At 40.6% G+C, this 16424-nt stretch overlaps 1 protein-coding gene across 1 annotated transcript in view; it reads right to left on the bottom strand.

Annotated features, from left to right (window-relative positions):
• The window catches only part of TDRD3 (tudor domain containing 3), a 201414-nt gene extending 185312 nt beyond the window's left edge, over nt 1-16102 (bottom strand). Inside the window, exon 1 of the mRNA XM_032611497.1 lies at nt 15143-16102. Coding sequence (XP_032467388.1) covers nt 15143-15183 — 41 coding nt within the window. The 5' untranslated portion in view covers nt 15184-16102. The remainder of the gene's footprint in view (nt 1-15142) is intronic.
• Between the last annotated feature and the right edge of the window lie 322 nt (nt 16103-16424).

The raw sequence follows: 16424 nt of genomic DNA, 5'->3' as shown, positions 1-16424 counted from the left end.
AAATTAGAAATGAAAAAGGAGAAGTACAACAGACACCACAGAAACAAAAAGCATCCTAAGAGACTACTACAAGCAACTGTATGCCAATAAAGTGGACAACCTGGAAGAAATGGACAAATTCTTAGAATGTTATAACCTTCCAAGACTGAACCAGGAAGAAACAGAAAATATGAACAGACCAATCACAAGCAATGAAATTGGAACTGTGATTAAAGATCTTCCAACAAAAGTCAGGACCAGGTGGCTTCACAGGTGAATTCTATCAAACATTTAGAGAAGAGCTAACATCCATCCTTCTCAAACTTTCCAAAAAATTGTGGAGGAAGTAACACTCCCAAACTCATTCTATGAGGCCACCATCACCCTGATACCAAAAGCAGCCAAAGATACTACAAAAAAAGAAAATTAAGGACCAATATCACTAATGAATATAGATGCAGAAATCAACCACAAAATACTAGCAAACAATCCAACACCACATTAAAAGGATCATACATTATGATTAAGTGGGATTTAACCCAGGGATGCAAGGATTCTTCAAAATACGCAAATCAATCAATGGGATACACCATAGTGACAAACTGAAGAATAAAAACCATATGATCATCTCAATAGATGCAGAAAAAGCTTTTGATAAAATTCAACACCCATTTATGACAAAAAAACTCTCCAGAAAGTGGGCATAGAGATAACCTATCTCAACATAATAAAGGCCATATATGACAAAACCCACAGCAAACATCATTCTCAATGGTGAAAAACTGAAACCATTTCGTCCAAGATCAGGAATAAGACAAGGATGTCCACTCTTGCCACTATTATTCAACATAGTTTTGGAAGTCCTTGCCACAGCAGTCAGAGAAGAAAAAGAAATAAAAGGGATACAAATTGGAAAAGAAGTAAAATTGTTACTGTTTGCAGATGACCTGACAGTATACACAGAGAATCCTAAAGATGCCACCAGAAAACTACTAGAGCTAATCAATGAATTTGGTAAAGTTGCAGGATACAAAATTAATGCACAGAAATCTCTTGCATTCCTATACACTAATGATGAAAAATCTGAAAGAGAAATTAAGGAAACACTCCCATTTACCATTGCAACAAAAAGAAGAAAATACCTAGGAATAAACCTACCTAGGGAGACAAAAGACCTGTATGCAGAAAACTATAACACACTGATGAAAGAGATTAAAGATGATATCAACAGATGGAGAGATATACCATGTTCCTGGATTGGAAGAATCAATATTGTGAAAATGACTATACTACCCAAAGCAATCTATAGATTCAATGTAATCCCTATCAAATTACCAATGGCATTTTTTATGGAATTAGAACAAAAAATATTAAAATTTAGATGGAGACACAAAAGACCCCAAATAGCCAAAGCAGTCTTGAGGGGAAAAAATGGAGCTGGAGCAATCAGACTCCCTGACTTCAGACTATACTATAAACCTACAGTAATCAAGACAATATGGTACTGGCACAAAAATAGAAACATAGATGAATGGAACAAGATAGAAAGCCCAGAGATAAACCCACACACCTATGGTCATCTAATCTATGACAAAGGAGGCAAGGATATACAATGGAGAAAAGACAGTCTCTTTAATAAGTGGTGCTGGGAAAACTGGACAGCTACATGTAAAAGAATGAAATCAGAACACTCCCTAACACCATACACAAAAATAAACTCAAAATGGATTACAGACCTAAATGTAAGACCGGACACTATAAAACTCTTAGAGGAAAACATAGGAAGAACACTCTTTGACATAAATCACAGCAAGATCTTTTTTCATCCATCTCCTAGAGTAATGGAAATGAAAACAAAAAGAAACAAATGGGACCTAATGAAACTTCAAAGCTTTTGCACAGCAAAGGACACCATAAACAAGATGAAAAGACAACCCTCAGAATGGAAGAAAATATTTGCCAACGAATCAACGAAGGATTAATCTTCAAAATACATAAACAGCTCATGCAGCTCAATATCAAAGAAACAAACTCAATCCAAAAATGGGCAGAAGACCTAAATAGACATTTCTCCAAAGAAGACATATAGATGGCCCAGAAGCACATGAAGAACTGCTCAACATCACTAATTATTAGAGAAATGCAAATCAAAACTACAATGAGGTATCACCTCACACCAGTTAGAATGGGCATCATCAGAAAATCTACAAACAACAAATGCTGGAGAGGGTGTGAAAAAAAGGGAACCCTCTTGCACTGCTCGTGGGAATGATACAGCCACTAAGGAGAACAGTATGGAGGTTCCTAAAAAACCTAAAAATAGGGCTTCCCTGGTGGCACAGTGGTTGAGAGTCCGCCTGCCGATGCAGGGGACACGGGTTCGTGCCCCGGTCTGGGAAGATCCCACATGCCATGGAGCGGCTGGGCCTGTGAGCCGTGGCCGCTATGCCTGTGCGTCCAGAGCCTGTGCTCTGCAACAGGAGAGGCCACAACAGTGAGAGGCCCACGTACCACAAAAAAAAAAAAAAAACTAAAAATAGAATTACCATATGATCCAGAAATCGCATTATTGGGCATATACCCAGAAAAAACCATAATTCAAAAAGACACATGCACCCCAATGTTCATTGCAGCACTATTTACAATAGCCAGGTCATGGAAGCAAACTAAATGCCCATCAACACACAAATGGATAAAGAAGTTGTGGTAGGGCTTCCCTGGTGGTGCAGTGGTTGAGAGTCCGCCTGCCGATGCAGGGGACACGGGTTCGTGCCCCGGTCCGGGAAGATCCCACGTGCCGCGGAGCGGCTGGGCCCGTGAGCCATGGCCGCTGAGCCTGCGCATCCGGAGCCTGTGCTCTGCAACGGGAGAGGCCACACGGTGAGAGGCCCGCGTACCGCAAAAAAAAAAAAAAAAAAAAAGAAGTTGTGGTACATGTATACAATGGAATATTACCCAGCCATAAGAAGGAACGAAATTGGTTCATATGTTGAGACGTGGATGGATCTAGAGACTGTCATACAGAATGAAATAAGTCAGAAGAAGAAAAACAAATATCGTATATTAACGCATATATGTGGAACCTAGAAAAATGGTATAGATTAACTGGTTTGCAGGGCAGAAATTGAGACACAGATGTAGAGAACAAATGTATGGACACTAAGCGGGGAAAGCCGTGGTGGGGTGGAGGTGGTTGTGTGATGAATTGGGCAATTTGGGATTGACATTTATACAGTGATGTGTATAAAACTGATGACTAATAAGAACCTGCAGTATAAAATAATATATATTATTCAACTCAAAAAATAAATAAATAAATACTACTTTGTAATAAAAGGAAAACGTTTCTCCTCGACCTGATCTAGTTCTTTCTCTAATTTCAGGAAAGTGAGTGAAAATGCAGTAGAACCCTGAAAAAAAAAAAATAGAAAGTGCCTGCCAAAAAAAGATGTTCAATAATTATTTGATGAATGAGTACATCAATGAATCTGCCTTGTTTTTTTTCATAGACAAAGACTAGACACCACATTGAGTTGGCATATATAACATACCCTACTTATACATCACTAGTTTAGAAAGTCTTTCATACTTCCCAAGTGGGGGTTAACTGCTCTCAACAACACCCTGGAAGCAAAATACCAGTGTATAAAATGTTTAAATTCTGCCTGTCTTGTACATCATCCTAACAACAAACACAGTGCCTTGTGTATAAGAGGTACAAATATTTACTACTTGTATTTCAGTATACACATTACTATAGAATTACATATTTCCCTGCATTACTGCAAAGACTTACTTATTGTTGTAAAGATATCATACCTTCAGTAGCACTATACTGAGATGAAGGTAGCTATTTGTCTCCACGTTAAAGGCTGTAAAACTGTGAAATGAGTGAGAAGCGCTCACATTGCGCAGACTCACACCCATCGAGCAAGGGTGTGAAACATGCAGAGATTACAGTACTAAGGTACATGTAGGCTCTGTCCAGCCCCAGAGCACAATGTTGTTCTTTCCTCTTTCTCTACATCGCAATGTGCTTCTGCTATGAGTATCTTTGACTCACTTTATTACATTATCACCACACATTTCCTGCTATCTCTCTGCTTTTCTTTGTCATTCTATGACTTCACAATGTTTTCTCAACTTTTACAAGAAAAATTTTGCATTGCTGAAAGTGCAGTCTGCTTCTTCTAAAAATTATACAGAGATAAAGTGTTCTTCAGCTAGTTCCAGATTCTATACCTTTCAAAAAGTCAGAATTTCTAGATACATGGGACTTAACATGATAAGACAAAATGCCAATATTGTTGTTTTGTCAAAAGAAGAAAGCATAAGCCAAAATATATATATGTTATATTTTTATGGCTCTTGAAATGTTACTATGCAATTTTTACTCGATCTAGCAAATGTTGCTGTATGAGGAGAAAATTATTTTCAACTTGCTGAGGTAGCAAGTTTCTTTTTATACCCCCTTTATGCTTGAGGCAGTCAAAGACAGGCAGTTAAAACTAGATTTATAGGTTATTCACCAAAAAAAATACTGCAAATAGCACCTTCGAACCTGAAAACTTGCACAACTTAACAGAATACAGTCTTTTTTGTGTATTAATGACACTTTACAATATCAACAGAAGCAACCAGGTAATATGTAACATATTTTGAGACAGACGGTCAATAACACTTATTACATTTGAACATTATAACTTCACAAACAACATAAACCAAAGATACAATAACAAATGCTCATTAAAAAAACAGGAAATATTTCAAAATGGAAAGATGTCTCCAATAAGCTCTCCCCAAAACCAAATATAAAGCAGCTGGTTTCTTCTAGTGTTCTTCAGCACAGTCTATTATTCTGTTTCACCTAAAAAGTGTCTTAATGTTTCTGATCCTTTCCAAAAGAGAGTACCAAGAATACATGTATATCAAAGTGGTAATGATGAAGTATTTTATAATTCTAGAAAATAAAAGAATCCTGCACTTAGCACATAACCTTAGAAAGAACTACCAAAATTCTTTACAAATACACTTATGCCTAAGAGTTATGCTGGAATAATATGAGGGAACAAAACTTCTGATACCCTTTACATAAACTCTTATGCATGACTAGTACCAACAATATATTATATGAAGGTATAGTTATATTTATGACGCTACAAAGAGCGTTTCTCACTTGAAGATTGAGCTCATTTACCAGCAATCTCCTGGGGAATTGGTGTGTTTCTCAGAAAAAAAAACAAACAAGATAAGTGCAGGGGTGGCTACAGAACAGAAATCTGACTTTCTTGGTCTTGATGTGTTTTGGAGGAAGTTTCTAGGTGATGGGATGTAAAAAACAGCTCTCCATCTGTGGGTAGGTCAAAAGCTAAGAATCAGAAATCCCAGCAAAATATCCTGAAGTTGTCCCACCTCTCTAGAGCAGCTATCTCAAGGCAATATGTGGAATAGCAGGGCATGCTCCTCAAGACAAGAGAACCATCACTTTATAATCTATGCTGCCATTGTGCATCTTTTTTTCTCCATTTATCCCATAAATAAATATTCTCCTCTAGTAGTGTTTTGATACAGATATTTATACTTGTAGCCTTTCTTAGTTGTTCAAAGGTGAAACCAAGGGAGTGAAGTTTGGTATACACTTGGGCCAGAGGATATCAGTATGGGGGTAGTACCAGTAATCAAGGAGAGAGAACTCCAAAAGGGAAGGTGAAATTCAAGGGGGACAAGATAAGAAGACCTTTGTGTTCACACTCTCTTCCCCCTCCAACTTCGCCCTACCCACCAAAAAAAAAAAAAAAAAAAACCACCTCAAAGCGCAACAAAGTTAAACTTCAGATGTTAGAAACCCAGGGTTTCTTAGAAAATATGTTCTTTCAGAATAAAATGGAAACACACTACTTCTAATGCTTCCTTATGGTGTCTGCAACTCAAAACTTCTGGGTAAGGCAAATACATGCAACAGAGTACCTTACTTTTTCAGATATTCTTAGACTTCAAAAAATACAGAATTAAACAGATTTTTAGACAAGCCTAATCAGCAATTAGGTAAACCACCAAAAGGTAAAGGTTTCTTTGATTCCAACAGCATCACTCCTCAGTATAAGCACCTATCTTTCCCAAAGAGGAAAGGAAATTTACACATCACAAAAAATGCTTTAATCCACTTTTCAATTTTCAAATGTGTTATATTTGACCAACAATTTAACTTAAACATGGTCACCAGGACTCAGTGGAAATCAGTACTGAATCTTTATTCCAGACATTTGGGCTGTATTCATGGTTCTGCCGCTTATATTTCTGAGCAAACTGTTGATACCAGTGTTTCAGCTTCCTTATTTGCACACTGAGGGAGTTAAGCTATACAATCACTAATTCTATTAAAAAAAAAACTTTTTCAAAATTAAACACAGCTGATTATGTTTCCTTAACATGTTTCTATTTAAAAAAAAAAGTTCTGAAAGGCTTTAAAAAAAAAATCCAAAGGTTAATAGAAGTACAAAATTCACCCTTAAGGAAATCTCAAGAGAAAAAAAAAAGGCAAAGAGTGAAGTAAATCTGTTATGCAGACAAATCTAGAGTCAAATATCTTCTCTCAGTAGTCATTCCATGCATATAAGTAAGCATTACAAAGGACCAATGTACAATTTCCTGCAATATTTAAACATAATCACTATACTGGAAAAGTTTCTAGAACTTTTCAGTTCAGATCAGCAAACCTAACACCTTCCGTGCTACTGGCTACTAAGGAAGAACATTATTGTAAAGTCAGCCAAGGTGGCTCCTATTAGGAGTTACATTTTAAAATATAGATTTTTATGGGGGTTATAATGAAGATTAAAGACTTAAAAGAAAAAAATGAGCTCAAAAAATAACATAAACTAGAATATAGATCAGTCTATACAGATCATCTGCACCCCATGAAGATCACATTTTCAGAAACATAAGCTTTTCAGCACTAAATATTTCCCTAACCTGCTATTTTAGGTGAAGCTGACAAAACAGATAATAATAGTGTAAGTGCTTTAGCATCTATTACTTTTGAGGTCCTGCAAATAATTAAGTGAGTACTAAGTACTAAAAAAATGATTTTGTCAATGACAATAACAGAGAATCCCAAGAGTCAAAGGAAACTCAGGATGTCAGAACTGGAATGAGTTGGTCAAAGCTGCTCTATGGTCAAAAATTCTCCTTCCAGTACTCTTCTCTGCACACACCTTTGAGATTCTGTATGTTAACATAACAAATATCTACTTAAATATAAGATCTAATACAAGTCACGGATAAGACTGGGACATTCTCTTGTTTTCTTCACAAGTCTAGTGGGTTCAAGACCCATCAGGAATTACTCCTAAACTTGTAGATATATAGTCTTGTTAGCCCCACAGGTTCTTCCTGCCTTTATGAGTCCCTGCCACACAAAAGGAGCACTCTAGAGTAAGAAACATGTAAACAGATAAACTGCAACACAAAATGCCACAATATAACATTGCTGACGGTTTATAACAAAATAACAAAGACAGGAAGAACACTAAGCTTGGGTAGAGACCCTGGTTAGAGAATTCTGACTGGCAGGAGCATGGGCATCCAAGGTCCATTTCTATCAGACTTTATCAAGAATATACAAGGTAGGAGATAGGTTCAAGATGGTGGAGTAGAAGAACGCGCACTCAGAACCTCTTGCTAGAGCACTGGAATCACAACTAACTGCTGAACCATCATTGACAGGAAGACACTGCAACTCAGGAAGAAAGATACTCCACATACAAAGACAAAGGAGAAGGCACAATGAGACGGTAGGAGGGTCACAATCACAATAAAGTCAAACCCCATAACTGCTGGGTGGGTGACTCACAAACTGGAGAACACTTATACCACAGAAGTCCACCCACTGGAGTGAAGGTTCTGAGCCCCACATCAGTCTTCCCAACCTGGGGGTCCGGCAACAGGAGGATAAATTCCTGGAGAATCAGACTTTGAAGGCTAGTGGGATTTGATTTCAGGACTTCAACAAGATGGGGGGAAAAAGAGACTCCACTCTTGCAGGGCACACACAAAGTAGTGTGTGCATCGGGACCCAGGGGAAGCAGCAGTGACCCCATAGGAGACTGAACCAGACCTACCTGCTAGAGTTGGGGGGTCTCCTGCAGAGGCAGGGGGTGGCTGTGGCTCACTGTGAGGACAAGGACACTGGCAGCAGAAGTTCTGGGAAGTACTCCTTGGCATGAGCTCTCCCAGAGTCCGCTGTTAGCCCCATCAAAGAGCGGGGCAGGCTCCAGTGTTGGGTTGCCTCAGGCAAAACCACCAACAGGGAGGGAACCCAGCCCCACCCATCAGCAGACAAGCAGATTAAACTTTTACTGAGCTCTACCCACCACCAGTCCCTGCCATCAGGAAGCCTGCACAAGCCTCTTTGTTAGCCTTATCCACCAGAGGGCAGACAGCGGAAGCAAGAAGAATTACAATCCTGCAGCCTGTGGAACAAAAACCACATTCACAGAAAGACAGACAAGATGAAAAGGCAGAGGGCTATGTACCAGATGAAAGAACAAGATACAACCCCAGAAAAACAACTAAATAAGGTGGAGATAAGCAACCTTCCAGAAAAATAATTCAGAGTAATGATAAGTGAAGATGATCCAGGACCACGGAAAAAGAATGGAGGCAAAGGTCAAGAAGATGCAAGAAATGTTTAACAAAGACCTAGAAAAGTTAAAGAACAAACAAAGATGAACAATACAACTGAAATGAAAAATACACTAGACGGAATCAATAGTAGAATAACTGAGGCAGAAAAACGGGTAAGTGACCTGGAAGACAGAATGCTGGAATTCACTGCCACAGAACAGAATAAAGAAAAAAAGAATGAAAAGAAATGAAGACACCCTAAGAGACCTCCGGGACAACATTAAACTCAACAACATTCACATTATAGGGGTCCCAGAAAGACAAGAGAGAGAGAAATGACCCAAGAAAATACTGAAAGAGATTATAGTCCAAAACTTCCCTAACATGGGAAAGGAAACAGCCACTCAAGTCCAGGAAGTGCAGAGTCCCAGGCAGGATAAACCCAAGGAGAAACATGCCAAGACACATAGTAATCAAATTGACAAAAATCAAAGACAAAGAATAATTGAGAACAAGGGAGTGGCATGATATACTTAAGGTGATGAAAGGGAAGAACCTAAAACCAAGATTACTCTACGTGGCAAGGATCTCATTCAGATCTGATGGAGAAACCAAAAGCATTACAGACAAGCAAAAGCTTAGAGAATTCAGCACCACCAAACCAGCTCTACAACAAATGCTAAAGGAACTTCTCTAAGTGGGAAACCCAGAGAAGAAAAGGATCTACAAAACACAAACCCATAAAAATTAAAAAAAAGTAATAGGAACACACATATCAATAATCACCTTAAACATAAACGGATTAAATGCTCCAACCAAAAGACACAGGTTCGCTGAATGGGTACAAAAACAAGAACCATATATATGCTGTCCATAAGAGACCCACTTCAGACCTACGGACACATACAGACTGAAAGTGAGGGGATGGAAAAAGATATACCATGCAAATGGAAATCAAAAGAAAGCTGGAGTAGCAATACTCATATCAGATAAAATAGACTTAAAAATAAAAAATGTTGCAAGAGACAAGGAAGAACACTACATAATTATCAACAGATCAATCCAGAAAGAAGATATAACAATTATAAATATATATGCACCCAACATAGAAGCACCTCAATACATAAGGTAACTGCTAACAGCTATAAAAGAAATCGACAATAACACAATAATAGTGGGGGACTGTAACACCTCACTTACACCAATGGACAGATCATCCAAACAGAAAACTAATAAGGAAACACAAACTTTAAATGACACAATAGATCAGATAGATTTAATTGATATTTATAGGACATTCCATCCAAAAACAGCAGATTACACTTTCTTCTCAAGTGCACACGGAACATTCTCCAGAATGGACCACATCTTGGGTCACAAATCAAGCCTCAGTAAATTTAAGAGAATTGAAATCATATCAAGCATCTTCTTTTCTGAGCACAATGCTATGATATTAGAAATCAATTACAGGGGAAAAAAAACGTAAAAAACAAAAACACATGGAGACTAAACAATACGTTACTAAATAACCAAGAGATCACTGAAGAAATCAAAGAGGAAATCAAAAAATACCTAGAGACAAATGACAACAAAAACACAACGATCCAAAACCTATGGGATGCAGCAAAAGCAGATCTAAGAGGGAAGTTTATAGCTATACAAGCTTACCTCAAGAAACAAGAAAAATTTAAAATAAGCAATCTAACCTTACACCTAAAGGAACTAGAGAAAGAAGAACAAACAAAACCCAAAATTAGTAGAAGGAAAGATATCATAAAGATCAGAACAGAAATAAATGAAATAGAAACAAAGAAGACAATAGCAAAGATCAATAAAACTAAAAGCTGGTTCTTTGAGAAGATAAACAAAATTGATAAACCATTAGCCAGACTCATCAAGAAAAAGAGGGAGGGGACTCAAATCAATAACATTAGAAATGAAAAAGGAGAAGTTACAATGGACACTGCAGAAATACAAAGCATCCTAAGAGACTACTACAAGCAACTCTTTGCCAATAAAATGGACAACCTGGAAGAAATGGACAAATCCTTAGAAAGGTATAACCTTCCAAGACTGAACCAGGAAGAAATAGAAAATATGAACAGACCAATCACAAGTAATGAAATTGAAACTGTGATTAAAGATCTCCCAAGAAACAAAAACCCAGGAACAGATGGCTTCACAGGTGAGTTCTATCAAACATTTAGAGAAAAGCTAAACCCATCCTTCTCAAACTCTTCCAAAAAACTGCAGAGGAAGGAACACTCCCAAACTCAATCTATGAGGCCACCCTCACCCTGATACCAAAACCAAAGATACTACAAAAAAAGAAAATTACAAACCAATATCACTGATGAATATAGATGCAAAAATCTTCCACAAGATACTAGCAAACAGAATCCAACAACACATTAAAAGGATCATACAACATGATCAAGTGGGATTTAACACAGGGATGCAAGGATTCTTCAATATACGCAAATCAATCAATGTGATACACCATATTAACAAACTGAAGAATAAAAACCATATGATCATCTCAATAGATGCAGAAAAAGCTTTTGACAAAATTCGACACCCATTTATGACAAAAAAACTCTCCAGAACGTGGGTATAGAGGGAACCTACCTCAACATCATAAAGGCCATGTGTGACAAACCCACCGCAAACAACATTCTCAATGGTGAAAAACTGAAACCATTTTGCCTAACATCAGGAACAAGACAAGGATGTCTACTCTTGCCACTCTTATTCAACATAGTTTTGGAAGTCCTAGCCATGGCAATCAGAGAAGAAAAAGAAATAAAAGGAATACAAATTGGAAGAGAAGAAGTAAAACTGTCACTGTTTGCAGATGACATGATACTATACATACAGAATCCTAAAGATGCCACCAGAAAACTACTAGAGCTAAACAATGAATTTGGTAAAGTTGCAGGATACAAAATTAATTCACAGAAATCTCTTGCATTCCTATACACTAATGATGAAAAATCTGAAAGAGAAATTAAGGAAACACTCCCATTTACCATTGCAACAAAAAGAATAAAATACCTAAGAATAAACCTACCTAGGGAGACAAGAGACCTGTACGCAAAAAGCTATAAGACACTGATGAAAGAGATTAATGATGATACCAACAGATGGAGAGATATACCATGTTCCTGGATTGGAAGAATCAATATTGTGAAAATGACTATACTACCCAAAGCAATCTACAGATTCATTGCAATCCCTATCAAATTTCCAATGGCATTTTTTACGGAACTAGAACAAAAAAATCTTAAAATTTGTATGGAGACACAAATGACCCTGAATAGCCAAAACAGTCTTATGGGAAAAAAACAGAGCTGGAGAAATCAGACTCCCTTACTTCAGACTGTACTACAAAACCTACAGTAATCAAGACCCTATGTTACTGGCAGAAAAACTGAAATATAAATCAATGGAACAGGACAGAAAGCCCAGAGATAAACTCATGCACCTATGGTCAACTAATCTATGACAAAGGAGACAAGGATATACAGTGGAGAAAAGGCAGTCTCTTCAATAAGTGTTGCTGGGAAAACTCGGCAGCTACATGTAAAAGAATGAAATCAGAACACTCCCTAACACCATACACAAAAATAAACTCAAAATGGATTACAAAACTAAATGGACACTATACAGTCTTCGACATAAATCACAGCAAGATCTTTTTTGATCCACCTCCTAGAGTAATGGAAATAAAACCAAAAATAAACAAATGGGACCTAATGAAACTTAAAACCTTTTGCAAAGCAAAGGAAACTACAAACAAGATGAAAAGACAACCCTCAGAATGGCAGAAAATATTTGCAAAGGAATCAATGGACAAAGGATTAATCTCCAAAACATATAAACAGCACCTGCAGCTCAATATTAAAAAAACAAACAACCCAATCAAAAAATGGGAAGAAAAATAGACATTTCTCCAAAGAAAACATACAGATGGCCAAGAGGCACATGAAAAACTGCTCAACATCACTAATTATTAGAGAAATGCAAATCAAAACTACAATGAGGTATCACCTCACACCAGTTAGAATGGGCATCATCAGAAAATCTACAAACAACAAATGCTGGAGAGGGTGTGGAGAAAAGGGAACCCTCTTGCACTGCTGGTAGGAATGTAAATTGATACAGCCACTATGGAGAACAGTATGGAGGTTCCTGAAAACACTAAAAATAGAATTACCATATGACCCAGCAATCCCACTCCTTGGCATATACCCAGAGAAAACCATAATTCAAAAAGACACATGCACCCCAATGTTCATTGCAGCACTATTTACAATAGCCAGGTCATGGAAGCAATCTAAATGCCCATCATCAGATGAATGGATAAAGATGTGGTACATATATACAATGGAATATTACTCAGCCATTAAAAGGAACGAAACTTTGTGGAGACGTGGATGGATCTAGAGACTGTCATACAGAGTGAAATGTCAGAAAGAGAAAAACAAATATCGTATATTAACGCATATATGTGGAACCTAGAAAAATGGCACACATGGACCAGTTTGCAGGACAGAAATAGAGACACAAATGTAGAGAACAAACGTATGGACACCAAGGGGGTAAAGTGGCAGGGGTGGGGGTGCGGTGGTGGGATGAATTGGGAGATTGGGATTGACATATATACACTAATATGTATAAAATGGATAACTAATAAGAACCTGCTATATAAAAAAATAAAATTCAAAAAAAAAGAACCTACAAGGTAGTGAGCTCCCTGGCATTACAGATATACAGAAACATAAGATGCAGTTTACCCACCCTTAAGGATCTTAGAGTCCAAAAAACAATTTAGTATGTGTTTGGAATCAAAATATTGAGACTGGCCTTTCTAACAGAGGTGAGATCATGTTGGAAAGCAGTAAAAGACTGTAAACGAATTCATACAACTAGTTTGAAGAACTAAGCGTTAATCAAACGAAGAATGGGGAAAAACTCAAAAAGAGTGATCCGAGATTTTTCAGGATAGCGTTGTGAGGTAAACAAACCGAATGTAGAAATTCCAGTTAGAAGAACAATAATAAAACTGAAAAAGGTGAGTTTTTAACGCTACAGTTTGTTATGTCAATGGTGTTCTAAGCAAAAACTGTCAGAACAGTAACAGTTAAAAGCAAATACTGTCAGAACAGTAACAGTTAAAAGCACCAGAGCTGGAACCAGCCCCTCTGTGCTCACCATTCAACTCCACCACTTTCCAGTTATGTCATTTTTTTTGGAAAGTTACTTAACAATTTTGTGCCTCAATCTCTTCACGTGTAAAATGAGGTGCCAGTAGAGCCAGGCACAGCGTCTTCATAACACAGGTGTTACAGCCCTCTAATCAAAAATTTCATTCACAAAATCAAATCCATCCTTTAGGCACTTGTAGGCTCCATAACCTGGCCACAAACTTTTAAGGTCTTAATCTTCACTGGACACCCTTCTACTTCGAGGAACCATAGGGATCTAATATCAATTCTGCAAACCAATAAGCACTTTCCTACCTCTGTGCCTCATCTCCAGCGGCTCTGTATCTATAAAGCCTTCTCCTCACCATCTCCCAAAGCCCAGTTCTCCAGGAAATTAACTCTCCTTCCTCTCCAATTCCATACCACATTTGCCTGCACCTCTGTACAGTTTACCACAATTTCCCGTTTTTGTGTTTGTTGTTTTAATGCCTCCTTCCCCTCTTTTCGCTAAGATAGTGAACTTCCAGAGAGCAGGGGCAAATCTTTTTCAACCTCCTTCCCACCCTTCATCCCAGACTGTGCCCATGCAGGCCTGTTAAAGCGTTAGTAAATTAAACTGGATGTTTACAACCCTAATGGCCGAAGTTGCAGAAACTGCTTAATTCGCATAATTTTTTTTATTGTTTTCAGATCCTAAAATCTTGACATGTCTTTAAAAATCCGAACACCGTCATCTTTTCAAGAAAAGTTCTACGGAGCATCCACACGAGTTAATGTGGTCATTCTCTGCTTCAGAAGTTGTGTGTGTGCCGCAGAGGGCGGCTTTCCCCTGCTCCGTCCTGTACTTTGGAATAAGGAGGACGGAGGCGGCCCGGCAACAGCCCGGGCTGTGCTGTGCCCTCAACTTCCCGCGGGCCCGCGGGCTCCGGCCGTGCTCGTCCCTCTCCGCCGCACCCCGTTCTCCAGCCCTCGCCTCCTCTCGTCCAGCCGCGGCAACAACCCCCGGAGCGGCGCGGTGGCGCTGAGCGTCCGCCCGCTCGGCTCGGCTCGGGCCTGCGTCGCCGCCCGCCCCGCCGCCCTGCCCGCGGCCCCCGGCCTCTCCCCGGAGCGCCGCCCGCCTCCTGGGGCCCAGGCCGCGCCGCCACGCCGAGGGAAGCTGGGGGACTCGCTCGGCTCCGCGTGGCGCCGGGGGCGGAGCCGGCCCGGAGGGCCCGGGGAGAGGCCGGGGGCGGGCGGCGGCCTCCGCCTACCCCGACACGCACCCCACCGCCCCAACCCCAACCCTACTCCAGCCCGGCCCGCGCCCGCGGCCGATTATACTCGCCACTTACCAACCCGCCTGGGACAACACCGCGCCGGGGACCTCGGCCATGGTAGCTGCTTAGGCCGGGGGTGGTGGGGGGCTCGGGTGGGGGTGGGGAGAAGGCCTGCTGCTTGAGACCAAAAAAAAAAAAAAAGAAAAGAAAAAGAAAAAAGAAAGAAAAGAAAAAAACTCCTCTGGTCGGCTCTGCAACTGGGCATGCTCAGTGCGCCGGCGCTTCCGCGTGCGGGTTCCGCTCGCCGCGTTTTCCAAGCGGCCGCAGGGGCCGGCCTGGCGTGAGACTGTGAGGTTGTGGCGCGCCGACAGCGGCGATTCGCTTAGGACAGGCCGGGGCCTGCAGGTCGGGGCCAGTTTGTCAGTAAGGAGCACGGCACGGCCTCTCCGCCGAAGGCCGGTTGCTTTTCGTTCGGGGTCACTTTTCTGAGTTGCACACCGTGGAAACTAGTGGGGCGGTTCTTTGTACAGCAGAAAGTAAGGCAGCGTTTCCAGCGCCCACAGGCGGCCACCTCCGAGAGGGCAGGAAAGCGCTAGAGCTGAAACGCTCGGGCGGTGGCGGAAAAGCGCTTCCAGTTAAACGCTAATAAGGCCACATTTCGTACAGGGAAAGTCAAAGGAAGGGTGTTCCCAGTCCACTCTACACAGGAGAAAAGTTTACTTTCTTATTAAGATTCGCTCCATTTGCTCCCTTTTTCGATCTGCCCGGACACAAAGAAAAGAAATATAATCGGATTTTTTCGACTCCCCACAGCTAAATCGTACTGTCCAACTCCCACACTACGATAAAAATGAATGGGTCAACCCAGGGAAAACCTGCACTTAAGGAATATGGGGAAATCGGGTAGTTCTGTCGGTGCTTGTTTTTCCTGTCGTTCTCCCACTGGGCCCATCCAGGTCCCGGTACGGCCTTCTGATATTGGCACGGGCACTGCCAGGCCCAGTTCCCACCCGCCGCTTGCCGGTGCCCTTCTGTGGCTCTCCCGGGGACTGAAGCGTAGGGGCGGCTCTCGAGTGGGCATGCGCGGCGGCGCCGCAAGCCGCGCAGGAGACACTCCAACGCGATTGGGCGGCCGAGACTCACGCCAGCCAATCGGAGGAACAGGCGGAAGGGGCGCTGGGCCCGGGAGACGCTCACTGAGAGCTTGCTCCACCCTCCGCGGTTTTCCAGTCTTGTGGCTGCTGGGGAGAAACATTCTATCGAGTGGCTCTGGTCGCACGTGGCAAGTCGTTTGGGGAGACTGTTAAAACCTTCAACCCTATAGCAGGGGCTGCCTCATCAACGTGGACTTAGAGCA

The sequence above is a fragment of the Phocoena sinus genome, chromosome 18 (assembly GCF_008692025.1).
Source record: "Phocoena sinus isolate mPhoSin1 chromosome 18, mPhoSin1.pri, whole genome shotgun sequence".
NCBI lineage: Eukaryota > Metazoa > Chordata > Mammalia > Artiodactyla > Phocoenidae > Phocoena > Phocoena sinus.
Note: the sequence above shows the minus strand (reverse complement) of the source record. Positions and strands in the feature narration are given on the sequence as shown.